Genomic DNA, 22,792 nt, shown 5'->3' on the forward strand with positions numbered 1-22,792 from the left:
ATGGCTTGAGCCAAAAGGCAAATTTTGAAAATTCGTAGGAAAGATGGTACCCTGGCTTGGGAATATGAAAAAATTAATAAGGTATTTCAAGATTTTTATACTGAACCTTATAAATCTCAATGTCCAGTAGATTCTTCTTAAATGAATGCTTTCTTACGAAAGATTGCTTTTCCTAAAATTTCTGTTGAGGATCAAAAAACTCTTGATGCTCAAATTACTGAAGCCGAAATTCATAAAGCTATTTTTTCAATGCAATCTGGTAAGGCCCCTGGACTTGATGGCTATCCTTTAGAATTTTATAAAAAATTTGGAAAATTGCTTTCTCCATGTATGTTGGAAATGTTTAAGGATTCTTTTGTGAAAGGTGATTTACCCTCTACTTTCTATGAGGCTTCTATTTCTTTAATTCTTAAAAAGGATAAAGATCCTACTGACTGTGCCTCATATAGACCTATTTCATTATTGAATGTCGATGCTAAGATTCTGTCAAAGATAATGGCCAATCGGTTGGAGAATATTTTGGGTAAAATTTTTTTTAAAGATCAAACAGGCTTTATCAAGGGTCGTTATTCTTTTTCAAATGTCCGGAGACTATTTAACATTATATGTTTGTCCTCTTTTAAAACTCCACAATGCGTCGTCTCTTTGGATGCTGAAAAAGCGTTCGATTGAGTCGAATGGAAATATTTATTTAATGTTTTAGAGAAATTTGGCTGTGGTGTTAATTTTAATAATTGGATTAGAATGATATATAAAGCTCCTATTGCTACTATTGTCACTAACAACTGTAGGTCTCCTTTTTTTTCAGCTTCCAAGGGGGACAAGACAAGGTTGTCTATTAAGTCCTTTGTTATTTAATTTAATATTAGAACCCCTTGCTATTGCCGTTCGTGAAGCTAAAAATATTCATGGGATTTTTGTGAATGAGACCATTCATAAGATTTCTCATTACACTGACGATTTATTGGTTTATATATCTAATCCCGAAGAATCTATTCCTGCCTTGCTAAAATTATTCACTGAATTTGGAGATTTTTCAGGATATTAAATAAATTTTAGTAAAAGAGAATTGTTTTCTTTAAATGAATCTGTCTCTATATATGATACTACTCCTTTCAAAGTCACAGATTCTTTTAGATATTTAGATGTTATATTCACTAAAAAATATAAGGATCTTTATAAAGCCAATTTCGTTCCTTTGGTAGACTCTATGAAGTATTTATTTAGTAGATGGAGTCCACTTACATTTTCACTTGTCGTTCGTATCCATATAGTTAAAATGATGATTTTACCAACATTTTTATATTTATTTCAGAATATCCCTTTTTTTTGACTAAGAAGTTTTTTGATCTGATTGATTCTATTATTTTATCTTTTATTTGGAATAATAAAAGACCCAGAATTAGTAAATGTCACTTACAAAAGTTGAAAAAGGATAGAGGTCTCGCTTTGCCTAATTTAAGAATGTATTACTGGGCTGTTAATATGTGATACATGTCCTTTTGGTTATATTGGGTTGATAAGAATGATCGGCCATTTTGGGTAACCCTGGAATTGAAAGCTGTGAAACAGTGTTATTTAACCTCATTACTGGGAGTTGTTTTACCTATACAATTAGCTAAAGTTGCTAATTTAAACCTATACCCTGTGATTAAGCATTCTTTACAAATTTGGCTCCAGTTCCGCAATTTTTTTAATCTTAAAAAATTTAAATTTAGTAGTTTAATTTATCGAAATTACTTTTTTTAAGTCTTCTTTGAGTGATCCAATTTTTTTTACTTTGGAAAAATAAAGGTATTAATTCTTTTTTGGATTTATTTAAAGAAGATAGATTGATGTCTTTTGAACAATTAGTTGATAAATATTCTCTTTCGTACTCACACTTTTTACAATACCTTCAAGTTAGACATGTCTTACAAAAATATTTAAGTAATTTTCCTTACATATTGGAGGCTGACCTGTTAGATACTATTATGAGTGTGAACCCTTCAACGAAGGGTTCTATTGGAAGAATTTATAATCTACTATTACAATGGGATAAGCGTCCTTTATTTTAGATTAAGCAAGATTGGGAAAAGGAACTCAATTTGACTTTTATGACGGAGGATTGGACGCAGATTCTGAAGCTGGTTAACTCTTCTTCAATCTGTGCTAGTTATTCACTGATTAAATTTAAAACTGTACATCGTTACCATTTGACGAAGGAGAGACTGTCTAAAATATTTCCTAATGTTGATAGTTGTTGTGATAGGTGTAAAACTGAGACAGCTACACTGACACACATGTTTTGGTCTTGTTCTATACTGGAACAGGTCTGAAAATCAGTTTTTTTGACAATTTCTAAAGCACTTAAAATTAATTTACAACCTACCAAATTAACTGTGCTTTTTGGAATAATTCCTCAAAATAACTGTGGTATCTCTGTGTCTGACCAATATGTTATTGCATTTGTTACATTGATAGCTAGGAGGGCCATTTTGTTGAAGTGGAAGGATACATCAGCTCCCACTTTGTCACAATGACTCAATCAAGTGATGCTATGTCTTAGTTTGGAGAAAATTAGAAGTCGAACCTTTGAACCTTTATTTGATTTTGAGAAAAGATTGGATTCATTTGCTTGTTATTATCATTTGAGCTAATTGATAGATTTCCTTCACGATCTACTTGTAAATTTTTGGTATTTTTTTCCTTGCTGGCAGTTTGATGTTTATCTTTAGAAGTTTTTTGTATGATGCTTGGCTCTGGGGTTGCACACCCAATGGGGTTTTTTCCCCCCCACTTTTTCTGCTTAGTAGGGTTTTCTTTATTATCAACAAAATTTTTCAATCTTTAAAAATGCTTTTTTTCCTTGAGACATTGTAAGCGTTGCTTACTTCGATGTACTAGTGTTATTTTCGAATACAGTAATATAATAAAAATAAAAATATTTGGAAAGAAAGAAGATATTGGTCAATGCCCCAGCAATCTCTTCTCTTGTCTCTCTCGATAAACTGTGGGATATCTCATCAGGCCCTGGGGACTCATCCACCTTAATGCTTATTAAGAGACCTAACATTATCTCCCCTTTTATCTCAAAATGCCCTATCACATCAGTATGGTCAGCACTGATCTCCAATTCCTTCTCTTTGGTAAATGCATGCATTGTTACTACATCTTGCTAAGTTCATAATGTACGAGGATGATTGATAAGTTCGTGGCCTAAGGTAGAAGGAGTCAATTGTAGAAAACCTAGCACATTTATTTTTCAACATAGTCCTCTCCTACATTTACACACTTAGTCCAGCTGTCGTGGAGCATACGGATCCCTCTTTGTAGAAGTCGGTGTCTTGGACCTCCAGAAAGTGGTCCACAGCAGGTGTGATTGTTAAGTTCGTGGCCTAAGGTAGAAGGAGATGAGTTATACACCTCTTGTTACATGCATGTTCAGTTCAACTCTTTGAGTGATTACGCAAAAAGCTTGAAGTTAATAACTCATCTCCTTCTACCTTAGGCCACGAACTTATCAATCATCCCTGATGTGGACCACTTTTGGAGGTCCAAGACACTGGCTTCTTCAAAAAGGGATCCGTATGCTCCACGACTGCTGGACTAAGTGTGTAAATGTAGGAGGGGACTATGCTGAAAAATAAATGTGCTAGGTTTTCTAAAATTGACTCCTTCTACCTTAGGCCACGAACTTATCAATCACCCCGCGTATATATCACTTTAAAAGAAGTTATTAGTGGCTGGCACTGGGAATATGTGCTTCCCTTCTATTTTACATGTGTTAGTGAGCCGTCATTTTTGCCTGTGAGTATTATAGGGTCAACCTGGTTCTTAGCTCTGCTGTCTGCAGAACACCATGTCAGATTGGAACTATGGAAAGGGAACTATGGTGCTATAAGGGAGGAGCTGGCCAAAGTTCAATGGAACAATACCCTAGCAGGGATGACAGTGGAACAGCAATGGCAAGTGTTTCTGGGAATAATGCGGAAGGTGCAGGATCAGTTCGTTCCAAAGAGGAAGAAGGATCCTAAGGGGAGTAAGGGGAGGCTGTGGCTGACAAGGGAAGTAATGGACAGTATAAAAATAAAAGAGAAGAAGTATAACATAGCAAAGGCGAGTGGGAAGCCGGAGGATTGGGAAACTTTTAAAGAGCAACAGAAGGTAACTAAAAAGGCAATACGTGGAGAAAAAAATGAGGTACGAAGGTAAACTAGCCAAGAATATAAAGGAGGCTAGTAAAAGCTTCTTTAGGTATGTGAAAAGGAAAAAAATAGTTAAGACCAAAATTGGGCCCTTGAAGACAGAAGCGGGTGAATTTATTATGGGGAACAAGGAAATGGCAGACGAGTTGAACAGGTACTTTGGATCTGTCTTCACTAGGGAAGACACAAACAATCTCCCAGATATAATAGTGGCCAAAAGGACCTAGGGGAATGGATGAACTGAAGGAAATTTACATTAGGCAGGAAATGGTGTTGGACAGGCTGTTGGGTCTGAAGGCTGATAAGTCCCCGGGACCTGATGGTCTGCATCCCAGGGTACTTAAGGAGGTGGCTTTAGAAATCGTGGACGCATTGGTAATCATTTTCCAATATTCTATAGATTCAGGATCAGTTCCTGTGGATTGGAGGGTGGCTAATGTTGTCCCTCTCTTCAAGAAGGGAGGAAGAGAGAAAACAGGGAATTACAGACCGGTTAGCTTGACGTCGGTGGTGGGAAAAATGCTGGAGTCAATTATAAAAGATGAAATTACGACACATCTGGATAGCAGTAACAGGATCAGTCCGAGTCAGCATGGACTTACGAAGGGGAAATCGTGCTTGACTAATCTTCTGGAATTTATTGAGGATGTAACTATGAAAATGGACAAGGGAGAGCCAGTGGATGTAGTGTACCTGGACTTTCAGAAAGCCTTTGATAAAGTCCCACACAGGAGATTAGTGGGCAAAATTAGGGCACATGGTATTGGGGGCAGAGAACTGACATGGATTGAAAATTGGCTGGCTGACAGAAAACAAAGAGTAGCGATTAACGGGTCCCTTTCGGAATGGCAGTGGGGTACCACAGGGTTCAGTGCTGGGACCGCAGCTGTTTACAATATATATTAATGATTTAGATGAGGGAATTAAAAGTAACATTAGCAAATTTGCCAATGACACAAAGCTGGGTGGCAGTGTGAAATGTGAAGAGGATGTTATGAGAATGCAGGGTGTCTTGGACAGGCTGGGTGAGTGGGCAGATGCATGGCAGATGCAGTTTAATGTGGATAAATGTGAGGTTATCCACTTTGGTGGTAAGAACAGGAAGGCAGATTATTATCTAAATGGAGTCGTTAGGAAAAAGGGAAGTACAATGAGATCTAGGTGTTCTTGTACATCAGTCACTGAAAGCAAGCATGCAAGCACAGCAGGAAGTGAAGAAACTAATGGCATGCTGGCCTTCATAACAAGGGGAATTGAGTATAAGAGCAAAGAGGTCCTTCTGCAGTTGTACAGGGCCCTGGTGAGACCACACCTGGAGTACTGTGTGCAGTTTTGGTCTCCAAATTTGAGGAAGGACATTCTTGCTATTGAGGGAGTGCAGTGTAGGTTCACAAGGTTAATTCCCGGGATGGCGGGACGGTCATATGTTGAAAGATTGGAACGACTGGGCTTGTATACTCTGGAACTTAGAAGGCTGAGAGGGGATCTTATTGAAACATATAAGATTATTAAGGGATTGGATACACTGGAGGCAGGAAGCACGTTCTCGCTGATGGGTGAGTACAGAACCAGAGACCACAGTTTAAGAATAAGCGGTAGGCCATTTAGAACGGAGTTGAGGAAAATCTTTTTCACCCAGAGAGTGGTGGATATATGGAATGCTCTGCCCCAAAGGTTGTGGAGGCCATGTCTCTGGATGCTTTCAAGAAAGAGATGGATAGATCTCTTAAAGATAGCGGAATCAATGGTTATGGGGATAAGGCAGGAACTGGATACTGATTGTGGATGATCAGCCATGATCACAGTGAATGGCGGTGCTGGCTCAAAGGGCCGAGTGGCCTACTCCTGCACCTATTGTCTATTGTGAATTTCACCATGTTTAGATAATGTTTGGGTGAAAGATTTTATACTTCATTTACATTCATGGTGCTATTACAATGTCCTTCTACTACTCTCGTCATTTGAATTATCCTTCTTAGCGATGGGTATCTGGTATCCAGTAACAATTTTAAGGTCGCAGCATGATACTCCCTCCAACTTTGCCAGGTAGAAATTTTCCTTTGCTTCATCATCACCATCATCACTTGTAAGAGCATTGTTCTGAATCAGGATGATGGTGCTCTGTTTCTCACTCAGGCTGTTGCTGGTGGGCTTCCATTCATTTAGGGAATGTCTATTTCTTACCTCAAAAGATGGAAACACCCTGTGGTGCTGTCCACCATGTTATCAGGTATTCAGCAGTTGCTCCCAAGGCTGTTGTTAATTTTCCTGACCCCATCCATCTGTTTTTGCTGTCACCCAAGATGCAGAAACTTTTGTGTCCTGAGCTAGCTCCTCTGTTTTGTATGTTGTCCATATATTCTAAAAATCAATTATGTTATTTGTCTTGGTGTTGAGCATATCATTCTTCATGCAGTGGCCTTATTTAGGTTTTCAACACAGGAAGTTCATCCGGACCTTTGATTCCGGGCCATCACATTCAGTAACGGTTCATTTGTCTGCTATTGTTTCCACAATAAGTCTGTATTTTACCAGACAGGAGTGTTAATCCTATGCCTAACCCCAGTGAGGAGGATCAGAGCTTGGTCTATCCTCTTCAAATGGACGCAGCACGGTTGAATCCCTCGGAGCAAAAGCCCCTATTGATTATTATAGCATGTAATTCCCTGTCCAAGCAAGGCAAGAGTACCGGAGGACGGAACTTAACACTTATTAATGTTGCATCTAGTTTGTCATATTGTCTGTTCTTTTTGCAATTCATGCAATTTAATTGTACCTCAGCCATCAAGATTTCCAATTGCATAGCACCTTTCAAACTTTGAATTTTCCCAAAGAACTTCTTAATGAGCATTCAGAAATGCAGTTACTGTGGTAAAGCAGGTAAGAGACAGCCAAAGTGTGCACAATAAATTCTGACAAACAGTAAGGCGATGATGACTAGGTAATTGACATTTGTTTTAGTTGTTGATCTTTGGGTGAATATTGGATTTTATTTCAAATAGTATCACGTGGTCTTGTGCAGAGACCTGAGGGGCAAGAATGAGCCTCTGCCTTTAAGACTAATTCATAGCACCTTCTTGAGTACTGAACCAAACTGTCCGTCTAGACTGAGTGCTCAGGTCTTTTGATGGTTCATAAGTATGTGATCTTTTGACACAGTACCAGCGATTCAGTACTAGGAACAGTGCCCTTGCAAAATGCATAAAAAGGGTCATGGGGGCAGGGGGCAAGGGGCAAGGGGCATGTACTAGTGATAGGAAATTTAATAAATAGGAAAAAAAACTTAAGGTAATGGCACAGGATAGTACAGGTAAGACAAAAATCAAAAATGTAACCAGACTGGACAATAAAGGCGGGAGGAGAAGATGGCGGCGCGCCTGCGAGTGCGCAGCCCTCCGGTGAAAAATGATATCGTATCTGTAAAAATAGGGGCCATGGACAATTCTGATTTGATGGAGAATGGACGTGAAAGCACAGAGGAACATCTGGAGAAATTTCTGAAACGCCTGTTCGCTGCTGTCGTTACTGTGTGGTCGGGAATCCTTCGGAGGATAGGCCTCAAAATTCCTGGCCTTGCCTGCTTTTGGCGACCGAGAAGGAGGTCGAATCGTTCGGACAGAGATGGCGCTCAGTACTCGGTGTCGGGGAGCTGATCAGAGCTCGAAGTTTTCGGATGACTCAGAGTCGAATTGTGGTCGGCAGGGCAGGGAGAGTTTTTCTTCCTTCTCCCATCTGCGTGAGATGTCGACATTCGAGAAACTTTGAACTTTACTGTGCTCATGGACTTCTTCATCAAGTTATGGTATTGTTGCACTGTTGTAACTATATGTTATAATTATGTGGTTTTGTCAGTTTTTTCAATTTCGGTCTGTCCTGTGTTTTGTCATATCACACCGGAGAAAATAATGCACCATTTCTTAATGCATGCATTACCAAATGTTAATAAAAGAGGACTGCGTGTCTTCATAATCATAAATATAAGGGACAAAAATATAAGAATGTGGCATAGAAAACAAAAAATTAAAAGCTCAAACTTAAAGCTCTTTAATTGAATGCATGTCATATTTGTAACAAGATAATTGAGCTAAAAGTAGAAATAGCTCAAAATGAATTTGATCTTGAAGAGTAACAGGGTAACTGGGACTGAGAATTTAATATTCCAGATTATTCAATATTCCATTAGAATAGGAAAACAGGTAAAGAAGGTGGATGAGCGTTATTAGTATGTGATTAGTATCCACAGTGATGTGGAATTGGTTTGTGTGGAAGTAAGAAAATAGCATGGGAATGAAGACACTGGTGGGAGTAGTCTAAAGGTCCCAAATATTACCTCTCAATAGGACAGTGCATAAATGAGGACATGTCAAAGGCATACAAGAAGCGATGTGCAATTATGTGGTGATTTTAATCTGCATATAAATTGGATTAATCAGACTTGAAAGGGACCAATGATAAACAAGAGAAAATGTGCAGATGCTGGAAATCCAAGCAACACACATAACATGCTGGAGGAACTCAGCAGGCCAGGCAGCATCTATGGAAAAGAGTACATTAGACGTTTCCGGCCGAGACCCTTCATCAGGACTCGATGTAGGGTTTCAACTCGAAACGTCGAGTGTTTACTCTTTCCCATAGATGCTTCCTGGCCTCCTTAGTTCCTCCAGCATTTTGTCTGTGAAACTTGAAAGGGTCCTGGGAAAGAATTTGTGCAGTGCATCACTCTTAGAGAGGTATGTTAGTCGGAAAGTACTGAAACAAATTAAAACTAGCGCAATTCCCGTTTATTTTAATAACTACTTTTCAAACGAAATGATTATTCGAGATGCCATCTGTCAACTTGCCCTGCGGAAGAGATTCAAACAACGAGTCTCCGCATTTATTCTACACGCATTGAGACCAAGTTTGCATTACCTGTTTCCGTGCCTTAAAACGTTAACAGATGGGTTGAACACGAACCAGAGATGAGGCAGGGCTGCCCAGGAATCTTCGAGTCTCAAGCCGCAAGCTGTTGCTAGGTTACCAGGTACGTTTAATAGCAGAAGATAGACTGGGAATGTCGATGCAGGGGTTGATTACTCAGCCTGGATGGTTTGGGTCACGTGGCGCGTGGGGAATGAGCGAAAGCTAGAAATGTCCCATAATGCACCACGCTTCCCCCCCTTCCTCCTCTTTCCGCCATATTGACGAACCGGTAAGATGCCTGAAGTAGCGGGCTATTTGCAATCCGTTTTATATCGGCCTGATTTTAAGGCATCGAGTTTCACTTTTTTAACTGAGATCAAATAGGTGAAGCAGTGCTTCATTCTGTAGGATCATTAGCCTGAGGTACGCACGCCATCGTTGTTAATTTGTGCTGGACCATTGCACCCCCCCCCCCGGTGTCTGGAAATGTCCTCATGCGGTTAATTGGGAAAAGGGGCAGCGCCTGGGAATCGGCAAAGAGAAGTGTTCAGAGTCGCAGCTGTAGAGAGTGAAGGGGTAGGGTGGGAATTGGGTTTCGCGGTGATCGAATGACGTGGTGGTGGATGGGTGGGGAGGAAGGAGAGGAGGGGTAACGCCTGGGCCCTAGCTTGGTGGCGGCGTTGGGTCTCATTAGTATTTTTTGGGGAGTTGCAAGTTAGTATTGACACATTAGCTGCAGTTGGTGTCCCTCGTACACCTTGGTTCTTAACCACTTCTTGGTCAGCATTGCCCGCCCTAATTCTACGCGCCACTGTTGGTTTTATGTACTGGGAATATCTGCCCCAGAGGCAACACATTGATGCGTTTGGTGTAGTTGATTTAGTCCACGTTTGCTAAAGGACCGCATGTGAAATTGGTCTCAAACTTTGCATTTTATGAGATCTGGGGCAAATTGCATCCGAGGTTCACTTGGTAACAGGAAGAAGGTGATGCTGGAGTGTCATTTTTGAGTGGAAAATAACGCTTGTGATGTGGCCCTTGCTGTTTGTTTATGTTTGGGTTTGAATGTGTATGAAGTGTGGATATTAAGCTTGTGGAGTAGGTTGCCTTGGGTTCTAGGAGGACTTTGATCAGGTGGTAAGATGGGCAGAGCAATGGCAAGCGGAATTGAATTTCTAATGTGTGCAAAGTAATGTGCTGTATGTCCTAAACTCTTTTACCCCCATGAATTGTCAGATTGTTCAGAGCATATAGACTGTGGAGAACAAATCAAATTCTGAAGGTTGCAGTTCTGGTGAAGTGTGCATGTAGAGTAAATGCTTCCATTACCTGTAGCATTGAATATGAAGCAGCTCTTTCCAAGTATTGTCCTCAGATCTTTAATTTTCTCCCCTCTCACCTTATCTTGTACCCTCTTGTTTTTGAATACCCTGCCCGGGGAGGGAGGGGGTATAGATTTTCTGGTAGGCTATCATCCATGCCCCCCGTAACTTTGTAAACTTCTATAAGCTCACCCCTTAGCCTCCTATATTTTAGTGAGATTAAACCCAGTCTTTGCAATCTCTCCTTATAACTGCACTCCTCCATTTCAAGCTCCATCCTATTAAAACTCTTCAGCACTTTCTCTATTGCTACTAAATCCCTCCTGTTGTGTGGTAACCAGAATCATGCACATATTCATAAGTGTGGTCCAGTCAGAGTAGTACAGGGGGTTCACCAAGATAAGGTCTGGGAATTAGCATTTTGATTGGGTAGGCTGGGCCTGTTTTTCATAAGTGTTTACAAAATTGAGATGTGTAGATGAAGTAAAAATATAAAAGGTTTATTAACAGCAGAGGTATGTAAATTTAGAAGACAAGATGACGTTAAGGGACAAGTTTGGAGTTGAGATGAGGAAAATACCTTTTTTACTGAGGGTGATTGCTATCTGAAATGATTGCTTAAAGGATAGTGGGAACAGGTACTCTAATTATATTTAATTGACTGGGCAAGAACTGGAATCACAATCTTTGATGGCTGTGAACTAAATGTTGTTAAATTGGATTGGTGTAGGTGGGTGGTATTGATGGTCAGCTTGTATCTGGTGGGCTGGTGGATCAGACTGTGCTCAGTGCCTCTGCTTACACAGATCATTGCTATATTACTTTCTCTTCCAGGCATTATGGTGCGCATGAACGTTCTTGCCGATGCCCTTACAAGCATCAACAATGCAGAGAAACGTGGAAAACGCCAGGTTCTCATCCGGCCATGCTCCAAAGTGATTGTGAGGTTCCTGACTGTAATGATGAAGCATGGTGAGGATTACTTTGGACTATTGTATTAAAAACTTAGTTTGCCTGTTCATGTACATTTTTGATGCAAGAAAAGCTGAGCTGCTCACAAGATTGGTTTGATCACCTGCTTCGAAAAGGTTTAGCATTGTTTTACTCATGGCAAACAATGTTGGAAATCTGAAACCAAAACTAAATGTTAGGAGTACATAGCAAGTCGAGCACCGTCTGGAGGGAAACGATACTCACATTAGTGACCTTTCCTGTGCTGTCAAGGACGTGGGCAATGTTACGCTTATCTGAACATCTTTAGATATCTCAGATGCCCTTCCCAATGTTACGCTTATCTGAACATCTTTAGACACCTCAGATGCCCTTCCCAATTGCAAATCATCTTGATTGGAAGTGTCTTGTTAGTCCTTTATCACTCGGCCCAGATCTTGGAATTTGTAACCAAATAGCCCCATGGGAGTAGTGGGTACCTAGAATGTGCTGCCAGAGGTAGTGGTGGAGCCAAATATAATAGTGCTCAACAGATTCTTTGATAGGGTGGTACAGTAACGTAGTGGTTAGTGTATGCTTTGCAGTGCCAGCAGTTGGAAGGTCAAAGCGTTCAATTCTCCCTGTGATTGTACAGGTTTCTCCCGGGTGCTCCGGTTTCCCCTGCATTCCAGACATACGGGTTTAGGGTAGTGAGTAATCAGCATGCTGTGTCGGTACGGATAACGTAGTGAGATTTTGGACTCTGGTTGTTGGGGCAAAATGATGCATTTCACAACAGTGATGGGGTTGATCTCCAACAGAGATGAATCAGCATACAGCACGGAGGTACAGAACTTAGTGAGCTGGTGTTCAGAGAACAACCTGTCTCTTAATACAGAAAAGACTACGGAGCTAATTAATCAATTCTGGAAAGTCACGGGATGACAAGTATGCTCCAGTCTACGTTAATGGAGACATAGTGGAGAGAGTGTCCAGTTTCAGGGAATACATATCTCAGGAGACCTTACATGGTCCACTAATACCACTACAATAGTTAAGAAAGCACAGCAACACTTGTTTTTCCTCAGGACGCTGAAGAAAGCTGGTCTACCTGAACAGATGCTGGTGACCTTTTACCGCTGCACCATAGAGAGCATCTTAACATACTGCATCTCTGTGTGGTATCTCAATTGCACAGCAGCTGATAGGAAAGCACTTCAGCGGGTCGTCTCTAGCGCACAGAACATCATCGGGACAGCTTCCAGCCATGGAGGACACCTACAGCTCTCGCTGCCTAAGGAAAGCTTTGGGCATCTGTAAGGACAATACACACTCATGCAATCATCTGTTTGAACTTCTTCCATCTGGCAGACTTAATAAGATTTTCTATGCCCGCACTTCCAGACTGAAAAATAGCTTTTTCCCCAGAGCTATAATTGCTCTGAACCAACTGATCAAGCAGCATCCATAAGTTTGTTATATTGCCACCTTAATACTGGTTTTATGGCTGTCATGCATCTGAGTTGCCCTTTTGTACTGCTGGACATTGCTGTACTAGCTGGTTACTTGATTTAATTTATTGTTTGTTTATCTTATTTGTTTTATAGCATTGAGTATGAGTTGCAAACTCATTTTCACTGTATTGGTGCATGACAAATTGTACTATGCAATGACAATAAAGATATTTTAATTTCACTGTTACAATGTACATGAGACAAATAAAATAGACATGAATGCAGAGAATGGAGGGATATGAACATTGAGTAGCAGTAGTGGTTAGTTAGGCATTTAGTTACTTGCAGTTCCCAGATGTGGTGCACACAACCCTACGCCTGGACATTGTACTGTGGTCAACCAAAGACAAGAAAATAATTCTGGTTGAGCTGACTGTTCCATGGGAGGAGGCCCATGAGAGAAAGGCCTTGAAGTACCAGCCCTTAGTGCAGGAGTGTAAAGACAAGGGATGGCAGGCATGGTTGTTCCCTGTAGAGATCAGCTGCAGACATTTCCCAGCCAAACCAGCATGGCGGTTGTTGTCAGATCTGGGCCTGGACGAAAGGAGCGAAAAACAAGCAGTTTGTAGGATGGGGGAAGAGGCAGAATGAGCCTCTTGTTGGATTTGGAGTAGGCGAGAGGAGGGGAGCTGGAAGCCAGGAGCAGATGGGCAGTGATTTGGCCACCACTGCCGGCCCACCAACTGGAGAGAGTTGTGGTTAAGGGTTGAAACACTCTGTGAAGGTTGGGAACCACCTGATGATATCCGCTCCTGGCTGAAGACTACGGTTATCTTATAAAGTATCTGAAGAATGCACCCTAACAGATGTATGTAACAAGTTGGCACAACATCATAGGCTGAAGGGTCTGTTTCTGTGCTGTACTGTCTATGTTCTGTCCAACCATTCCTCTGAATGTTCACCTTTTCTGGGTATAATTTAGTAAGCATACCCTGAGCAGCTTCCGATTCATTAACATTTCCCTTGAGGAACCCAGTACCATGTACAGTGCTCCAGATCTCACAGATACCTATGTAACTGGGGCAGCTTGTTAATGTAAAGGGTGGTGCATATTTGCAACGTGCTGCCGTAAACGGTGTTTGTGTAGGCACGTTAACAATGTTTAAAAGCTATTTAGATATGTAGATGGATGGATGGATATGTAGGCAGGCTGTGGATGGCTATGGGGCTAAGTGCAGGCAGATGGGGCTCACGCACCTGGAACAGAGTTGGCCAAAGGGCCTGTTTCCATGTTGTATGACTATTGCAACAGTTTAAGGAAGGCGTAAGCAGACCTGTTATTTAGCAAAACAGTTTTCTAGCTTGCATTGTTTGTGCCTTGCAGGTTAACTTTGGCATCCTGAATTTGAGAGAGCTTTTAAAAGCGCAATGGCACAACTAGTAGAGCTTGATGTCTTTGTGTCAGTGATGTCAGTCTTGACCTGTCTTGAGTTTGCATAATCCTTCTGAAAGTGTATTTTCTATCCAAAAATATGCAGATTGTCAGGTTAACTTGCCACTGTTGTGAAGTTCAGTGGTAGGATCTGGGTTGGAATGGGATATGTGGGGCAAGGAAGTATTGGTGTCATTCATTGTGGACTCTCTTCGTAGGTTAAAGAGTTTTGTTTCTTATCTCTGACTCTGCACCTGAGACACAAACATTTTTCTCTTCGTGGGTGTTGCCTGTGCCAAAGATTTCTAAAACATTTTTGTTTATTGCTAAGCGCGTACGTCTATTTGGTTGTTTTCTGACTCAAAGACCATCAAAATTAAGATCTGTTGCTATGGGAATTCATGTGAAACATTTATAAATCAACAAGTGGCTATTCTAATCCGTTATGACTTCATATTTGCAGGCTACATTGGAGAATTTGAAATTATCGATGATCACAGGGGTGGAAAAATTGTTGTTAATCTCACAGGGAGACTGAACAAGGTAAAACTCAGATTTGTGTGATATAGGCTCCTATGAACAGTACAATTTTTTGATCTTACAGATCAGTACTTTAGGTTCTTTCAAATGTTTCTTCAGGTTTTATTTTTTGCAGTGTCATAGTTTTAAACATTTTTAGCATTGTCTTTTTCATAAAAATGCTCTTGCCATCTGAGTGTCAGTTATTTCATTGTTACTGTTGCAAATATGTTATCACTTTTCACTGGTGGTCTTTGAAGTATATATTTTGTATGTTGAATTTGTGCGTTTATTTTATAAACAATATATTTTTTCACTGTCATTAGTTTGTAAGTTTACCTGATAGATGTTTTGGCAAGAGTTTTCAGAGTCAGGTTTATTATCACTGACATGTTGTTTTGTGGCACTTTGTGTTTGTGTGTTAACTGTTTTATGTAGGTTAGTGAATAATACCCAATACGTTATGCATATCTTGACTTACTTTGTTTCAAATAGTGTGGTGTCATCAGCCCTAGATTTGATGTTCAAGTAAAGGAGCTGGAAAGGTGGCAGAATAGTCTTCTGCCTTCCCGTCAGTTTGGGTAAGAGCTTATATGTTTATAATCCTATTCAATGTGACTGCCTTGTGCTTTATGACTTGTATTTGCTTTTTACTCTAGTCTTGTTTTGGTCATTGAGCCAAACAATGGTGCCTTGAAAAAGTATTCAGCCTCCACAACTATTTTCACATTTTACTGTCTTATTTTCTAAATGTAAAATACGCTGGAGTAGGGTTTTTGAGCTAATCTGCAAAACATTGTGTATTGTGTTGAGTCAGAAGGAAAATTCCAAAACCTGTCAACGAGTTACTAAAAATTAAAAACCAAAATTGTGAAGCTGAAGAAGTATTAATCCCCTTTGTAATTATTGTGCAAACTTTCCTCAGGTGTATTATGCCATTATCTTACCAATTCACCGAATTTGTTGATGTAAAAAACTGGAGAATTGCCAGTTTTTGATGAATTCAATAAAGTAAGTACCCCCTCTGTAAGGTACAACAGAATGGTAGATTTTTAACAGACAAAACTAAAATGAAGACAAGTCAGGGAAATGATAGAGAAGCACGGATCCGCAGAGGGGTACAAAGCCAGCTCAAAGGCACTGAACGTGCCTTGGAACTCCGTGCAGTCCATGTGAAAAATGAAATCACAGCCACACTGCCTGGGTCAGGCCAACCCTCTAAACTTAGTCGCAAGAGAAGAATGGCTACTTTGATACCAACCGTGACTGAGTGAGCTGCAGAAGTCAGTGGCTGCATCTGGAGATCATGCTTCTGCAATCTAAGGCTTTGCACAAAAGGGGTATTTATGGAAGAATGGCAAGGAGGAAGCCCTGGCTTTAAAATAAGCATATCCTTGCCTGTGAAGAGTCACTTAGAAGATACCGTAAAGATGTGGAAGAAGGTCTTGTGGTCAGATGAGACTAAAGTGGTTCTCAACACTTAATGGTATGTGTGTCGTAAATCTTAATATTGTGCATCAGCCAATTCACACCATCCCTCCTGTAAAATGTGGTTGGAGGTAGAAACATCCTTTGGGGATGCTTTTCAGCTGCAGAGACTGGAAGTCTGGTCAGGATTCATGGGAAGATAAATGCTGCTAAATACAGCAGATCCTCGATAAAACCCTTCTAGCCTCTGCCAGAAAGCTTAAACTAGGGAGGAAGCTTCAGCAGGGCAATGACCCAAAGCAAATTTCAAATGAAGAAAATTGTTGTCCTTGAGTGGCCCAGTCAGCCCTGACCTTAACCCAATCAAACATCTCTGGTAAGACCTCACTCTCCACTGTCACTCCCTGACCAACCTGGCACAGCTTGAGCAATTTTACAGGGTGGAATGGGCAAATCTTGCTCCATCACGTTGTGAACAAAGCTCATAGAGACTTATCCAAAAAGTCTACTGGCTGTAATAGCAGCAAGAGGTGGCTCAACTAAGTACTGAGCGGAAGGGGTGGGGTGAATACTTTTGAACTGCTGACATTTCAGGTTTTGAATTTTTTATTTTATAATATTTTATAATTTTCCCTATTTTTGGGTTCTACTGTGGGGGGAGGGAGCATGTGATTCACAAATAAAAATTCTCAGTTGATCAAAATCCCTGATTGTAATACGTATGTGAACAAAGGGTTGAGGGCTGAATACTTTTATAAGGCACCGTATTTTGCATCCTTTGGATGATGCATCTTTCCTGCCATCGGTAGTTTCCCCTTTAAGAGGTTCTTACTGTTCATTTTCAAGAACAATCTTAACCTCACAGGTTTTGGTACCCAGTTTTAGTATCTCTGTTTTCTAATAGTGCCTCAGAAGCATTTTGTTATCTGTTTTCTTTTTAAGAGACAGCTTTGTATTATGTTTACTGTCCAACTTTTTGGCTGCTTTGTAGAGTATGGTGATTGTTATATCACAGGGCAAAATGTAGTAATGGTTCTAGTATGCTTAAGTTGCTCTTGAATAATGAAGTGAACGGGATCACCTGGAGTCATTGTGAAATTGAGAACTGTCAGCCTGCAACCTAGCTGTATAGATCTCATCATAGAATATAGCCTGAAATGAAGGCAACATTGATGCATTTCATTGTCTCGGTGAGGAATGGAAAATTGTAAATGTCACGCCACTCTTCAAGAAGGGAGCCACTAACTACTTCAGTTACGAGACTTGCACTGTTTAATGAAGAACTTGACCCTTGCTACAGCGTTTTAAGCATATTGGAATGAAACACATCTTTCTATTAATTTAAAGAGTATTTGCAACGTATCGTTGTTGGGCATGTGGCCAAGTGGTTAAGGCGTTACATCTAGTAATCTCAAGGTCACTAGTTCGAGCTTCAACTGTGGCAGCGTGTTTGTGCCCTTGAGCAAGGCACTTAATCACACATTGCTCTAGTCTGTGCGAGGAGCGCCCCACACAGACTTCCAATCTGCGCCTCGTAAGGCATGAAAATGCCCGGCACAGGCCTCTCATGGTCTGAGTCAATGTTCCCTCCCCTCCCTGCAACGTATAACTAGAATATTGGAAGTATTTGGGGTAGTTTGGCCTGTTGATTATTTCGAGCTCTTCGTTTCTTCAAATTTGGGGACATAAATATAGTGCGTATGTTGACTACAATTGCACTCATCTATATTTGGAATCTTTGTGTCATCATTATAAAATTTGATCTTGGTTGATCAAATTTGGGAATAGATTGCTATGCTACTGCTAAATGGAAGATGAAAATCCAAACCTGGATTCACCAATGTCAATGAAATTATTGTAAATCAGTTTGCTGGACACAGGAAGTGTATGTTAAAACTTGTTAATTTTGCGATAGTAACATTTTAATTTAAATTGGGAACTTGGGTCACAAAGCTGAGGGTTTATCACAGTATCAACAAATTTTTTTCTAATATTATGAAGGAAATTCTATCCCTTGATGCATTTTTCCTATTCATTCCTCTGTATCCTAACCATTGCCTAAACACCTGAGGGATATGTTACAGGTCTAAGAATGTGCTAATTTGCTATCTTGAATGAGGTCTTGCATTAGCCTTCTCCACACTAATGTGCAAATAGCAGTGCAAAAAATCTTATCAGCACCCAACTACAGTAGATTCTGGATAATTAGGATACATTGAGACCAGTACATACATTTTGACTCCAGCAGTTGTCGCAATTAGCCCAAGTTTCATGGAAGTAGTAAAAAGGTATAAAAACATACAAAGTAATTTTAACTGAGTAACAAATGTATTTAAATGAATTAGAGAACAAATTAGAATGCTACCAATATACTACAGTTAAATAGAACTATATTGTTTCCAAATGGTTATCAATGGAGGAATTGTACATTGCCATGTTCTTTTGTCTGAAAATGTACAAAATCAGTGCAGACACTTAGTGCAGATAATGGACTGCCTTCGTACAATGCTATTGACAATGGCATCCTCTAATTTCATTGTAAAACTCAAGATGATTGTTAATACTTTCAAATTCCTAACTTGATGAAGTAGTGAAATAATTTCAATTTCACTCCTGGCTGTTTGCCTGAATGCTTGAAACTGCAGTGAACGAAGCGGTTCTGATTTGTCTTGCTGGTTATTTGTCACCAATTATCAGTGACAAAAGTCACTACTCTGAACACAAACAGACAATTGACACTATTTGAAAACTTCACTCTAAGTGCAGCATAGTGTCTAACAACCCCACAAGTGCACGTTATTGACACTAGTTATTATTGAATAGTTTTTGTTCATTAGAAGTTGTCCTAAATAAGTGATTGTCCGATTAACCAGAATCCTTTCAACTTTTATATGAGGAAGGAAACTAACTTTTATAAGACTTGCTAAGAGAATGTACATTGCATGCGGAGGTATAAGCAGTGGATGTAAAAAGGATAGCATAATTCATCAGATGATGTACTGTATCTTTTGGCATTGTTGGGTTTTCTGTTTTTCAGGGTTTTTGAACTGCTGTGTTTGGGCTAATATGCTAATTTTGAGTTTGGTTTGTGTAAATGGTAGGGCTGTTCATTGTGTGGGGAACTGCTTAACGTTCCTGCAGATAGTGCAGATTTCACTACTTTAATAGCCAACTTTATTTCTTTTCGTAATTGTATTGCATGACATGCACAGTTTTTGATCATGAGTATTTGAGAAATTTTTCAGTAATGTATGATTTGTTTAGCTGGCTTCTCTACCCTCCTGTTAAAACCTCTGTATCCACTTGTTCCGTTTTTTAAAAAACCCTGACTCTCTTCTAGCTGCACTTTTTTGTCTTGTGTAATAATTATGTTTTGAAATTTCCTGTTGCACCATGTCAGCTATGGTTTGGGATGGGCACCTGTATCTACAGTTGGTTTATTCTTGTACTGCTTTTTATTAAGTTTTCTAAATATTTGGACTCGCTGAAGTCCATCAAGGACCAAAATTTCTGTACACACAAGCAAAGTTTAATTTTCCTGGTGAACAATAAGCATGGGTTAGTATTAAATAAGAAAATCATTTATTTATCATTGCAACTTGTAGAGCAAGTAAAATACTTGAGACTAGTTATCTGAAAATGGGAGTAGAGTAGTGGTAGGTTGGTGGTTAGCACATTTGAAAAGTGTAGGAAAAACGTTTCAATTATTTGGAGATAAATGTAGTAAATGACTTGACATGATTCTAAATGTGCATGCAAACTGGTCTGGGGGATATGTGCATAAATTGTTGGATGTGGTAGGAGATGCTAGAGGTTTAAGAATACCTTCAGTATTCTGGGAGGTATAAAAAGGCGTGGAAGAATAAGAACGGTCGGTTGGAAGAAGGAAGAAGTTTACCAGAATTGTTCCAGAGATGAGTGAGAGGTAGTTGAATGGAGTAGTTAGAATTGTTACTGGAACATAAGATAAGGAGGAGACCTGAGATTTGAAACTATGATTGGAGGCAAACCTAGGTTCATGGATCAGAGAATATTGCAAATGTCAGTAGTGAGGCTTATTTTATGATGTAGGTGGTGATTAGGATCTGGGCTATACTTCAAGCTAGCATAGTGGAGAGTAATTGTAGAGATTAAAAGAATCATGAGTATTTGGGGAAAAATTGCAATGCTGTGGGGGATTTGGATAAACTGGATTGCTTTTGTTCAGAGCTGGCATATAATTGAAGTGCTAAATATCAGCCTCCTCTGTTGAAAACATTGTGAGACTCTTGAAAGATCGATTGCAAGTATGAGTTGGAACCAGAAAAGTAGTGTAAGGCAGTTAAGAGACAAGGTTGCTATGCTTATGTAATGTCTCAGTTTTTTTTGCGTCTCTGAATTGTGAAATTGGTTTTTCTGGAGTTGAAGTTGCTTTTTTGTCACTGACACTTTTTTCATTTATTTGGAGAAGGATTCATGGCTAATTTTTCAATAAAAATGCCAAACGTCTAGCCTTCAAATGAGTAAAGATTATAATGCTGATTCCACTATCTTGAGCATTATTGCATAGAATCTTAGGTATGTATAAACTCTGACCAGTCTTAACATTCTTATCTCCAGGGACAGTGGCATAAGTTTGTTTTCTATTGCATTATGGAATATCAGTTGAAGCCTGAAGTTTGCCATCAGGAAATAAAAGCTTTTTTTTAATTATAGGTACCTCGTTCTCACAACCTCAGCTGGCATCATGGACCATGAAGAGGCCAAACGAAAACACACAGGAGGAAAAATTTTAGGATTCTTTTTCTAAAATGTGAGACCAGCCTGCAATAAAATTTTTAAACAAGTGAATTCCTCGTGCAGATTTTGTGTATAAATTTGAACACATTGCTGTGACTTTGCCTGTTTTACCAAATCTGAAGTTAGAGTGAATTTCATCTGTTCTGGGCTTATATTGTGTTTCTTCTGTTTATGGGCTTACATTCCGTTGACAGTAGTGATCAACTTGCTTCTCGAAGACCAATAATCTTGTGAATAAATGAGCCCCTTACCATAAAGTGCTCCAATTCTGTCGGGCACCCCCTCCCCGCTTTTTCCAATCACTCCACTTGAGCATTCCTTCAAGAGATTAACCTTTGACCTAGATTTCTTAAAAACTTAATAACTATCCAAGCAGGGAATTTGCCACAGCTATCTAGGATTTAGGATTATTGTGGGTGAGGGCTTTTGTAATCTCCACCTGTTAAGCACACTAGAACCATTACTACATTTTGCCCTGTGATATAACAATCACCCTACTCTGCAAAGCAGCCAGAAAGTTGGACAGTGAAGATTAAAAAGATAACATACCAAAATGCTTCCGAGGCACAAGTAGAAAATAGAAATACTAAAGGACTTTGATAAGGTCTTAAATGAATACTTCTCATCTGCATTGAAAGAGAATAGTACTGGGCACATTGAAGAATCGACAGGAAGATTGTTACTGGGATACTAGAGTATATTATTAAAAAGCATCTTCATGGGTTAATGGATAATTTTCCAAGACTTGTTTCAAATCCTCTTGCAAGCGGAAATACCTTTTCCACATCACTCTGGGTCTTGTAGGCTTCAATTAATCAGTGCTTCTAAGATTGCAGATACAGGTTTCCTCAACTACACCAGCTACTCTATGTAGCTTAGTAAACCTAAACCTCTTCAATTGAATTAGCTTTCATCCATAAGTAGGAGACTGATATTGTACACAGTTCTCCAGTTATGTAACTGAGTTATAATCTTGTCTACTTTTGTACTCAATCCCTGTGAAATAAGTAACATTAGCTTAATGTTAAGCACAAGTATAATGCCAAGTGTGGTTGCAGGGATGGACGACTGGGGAGAGATGAATGGACAAGAGAAACACGAGTGATTCTTGAGGGGAGGGAGAGGTGTGGTGGTAGAAGAAGACTTCAAGTTGCTGAGAATATGTTAGGATGTGTCAGCTCATGGGTTGGTAGGTAAGAATAAGTGTTTTTGTGGATGGAATGCGGGCAAATTGTGTACATCTCAACTCATCTTGTACCACTTGGTTCGGTTCCCCACCTATAACTGACGTTTAGCATGTTCTGCACTACAAAAACTTCCAGTTTACTGGTCCCATCAGCCTCATTTTCACCATGGGTATTCAATCCCTGTGCACTTAATCTGGAAGAACTCATGCTCAGCCTCATAACTGGTCTTTTGGCTGTTTGCGCTTTCCAAACCAAACATGTAGCCATGAGTCTTGGAGTTATGCCTTTTGTTGGCTATGTAGAGTAATACAGCATGGAAAAAGGTTTTTCAGCTCAAATAGTCCATGCTAACGACAGCATCCTCCTTGTTTGTTGCTATGTTCTGCCCATAACGCTCCAAGCCCTTCCCCTCCATGTATCAATTCAAATGCCCCTTCAGTGTTGCTGTTGTACCTACCCCAACCACTTACCCTGCTAGCTCATTCCAGCTGTAACAAAAGTTGTCTCTTGGACCTCTTAAATCTCTTGCCTCTTAACTTGCATTTGTGCCCTTTAGTGTTGGACTCCTCAGCCCTGTGGAAAAGACTAACTCATGAACTCCTAAGAGGTCACCTTATTCTCATCAGCTTCAGGAACAAAGATCCAGGGTGAT

At 39.9% G+C, this 22,792-nt stretch overlaps 2 protein-coding genes across 6 annotated transcripts in view; one reads left to right on the forward strand and one right to left on the reverse strand.

Moving 5' to 3' along the window:
* Positions 1 to 9,257, reverse strand: part of LOC140203465 (uncharacterized) — a 47,380-nt gene extending 38,123 nt beyond the window's left edge. For all 5 annotated transcript variants that reach the window (XR_011887375.1, XR_011887374.1, XR_011887373.1 and 2 more), the window contains exon 1: positions 9,099 to 9,257. The gene's annotated coding sequence lies outside the window, so the exon portion shown is untranslated. The remainder of the gene's footprint in view (positions 1 to 9,098) is intronic.
* Positions 9,258 to 9,295: 38 nt separating this feature from the next.
* On the forward strand, positions 9,296 to 21,004 carry rps15a (ribosomal protein S15a). Its single transcript, XM_072268809.1, has 5 exons — positions 9,296 to 9,378; positions 11,246 to 11,383; positions 14,691 to 14,770; positions 15,242 to 15,327; positions 20,870 to 21,004. The coding sequence occupies exons 2-5, from the start codon at positions 11,251 to 11,253 to the stop codon at positions 20,961 to 20,963; spliced, it is 393 nt and encodes a 130-aa protein (XP_072124910.1). The 5' UTR covers positions 9,296 to 9,378; positions 11,246 to 11,250; the 3' UTR covers positions 20,964 to 21,004.
* Positions 21,005 to 22,792: the final 1,788 nt, after the last annotated feature.

This window comes from Mobula birostris, chromosome 9, assembly GCF_030028105.1.
Source record: "Mobula birostris isolate sMobBir1 chromosome 9, sMobBir1.hap1, whole genome shotgun sequence".
NCBI lineage: Eukaryota > Metazoa > Chordata > Chondrichthyes > Myliobatiformes > Myliobatidae > Mobula > Mobula birostris.

Excerpts from the sequence above, each read along its gene's own strand:
- rps15a (XM_072268809.1), top strand. The coding sequence starts at position 11,251 with ATGGTGCGCATGAACGTTCTTGCCGATGCCCTTACAAGCATCAACAAT. Across the intron at positions 14,771-15,241 it reads TCACAGGGAGACTGAACAAG|TGTGGTGTCATCAGCCCTAG; the intron begins GTAAAACTCAGA and ends TGTTTCAAATAG. Across the intron at positions 15,328-20,869 it reads CTGCCTTCCCGTCAGTTTGG|GTACCTCGTTCTCACAACCT; the intron begins GTAAGAGCTTAT and ends TTTTAATTATAG.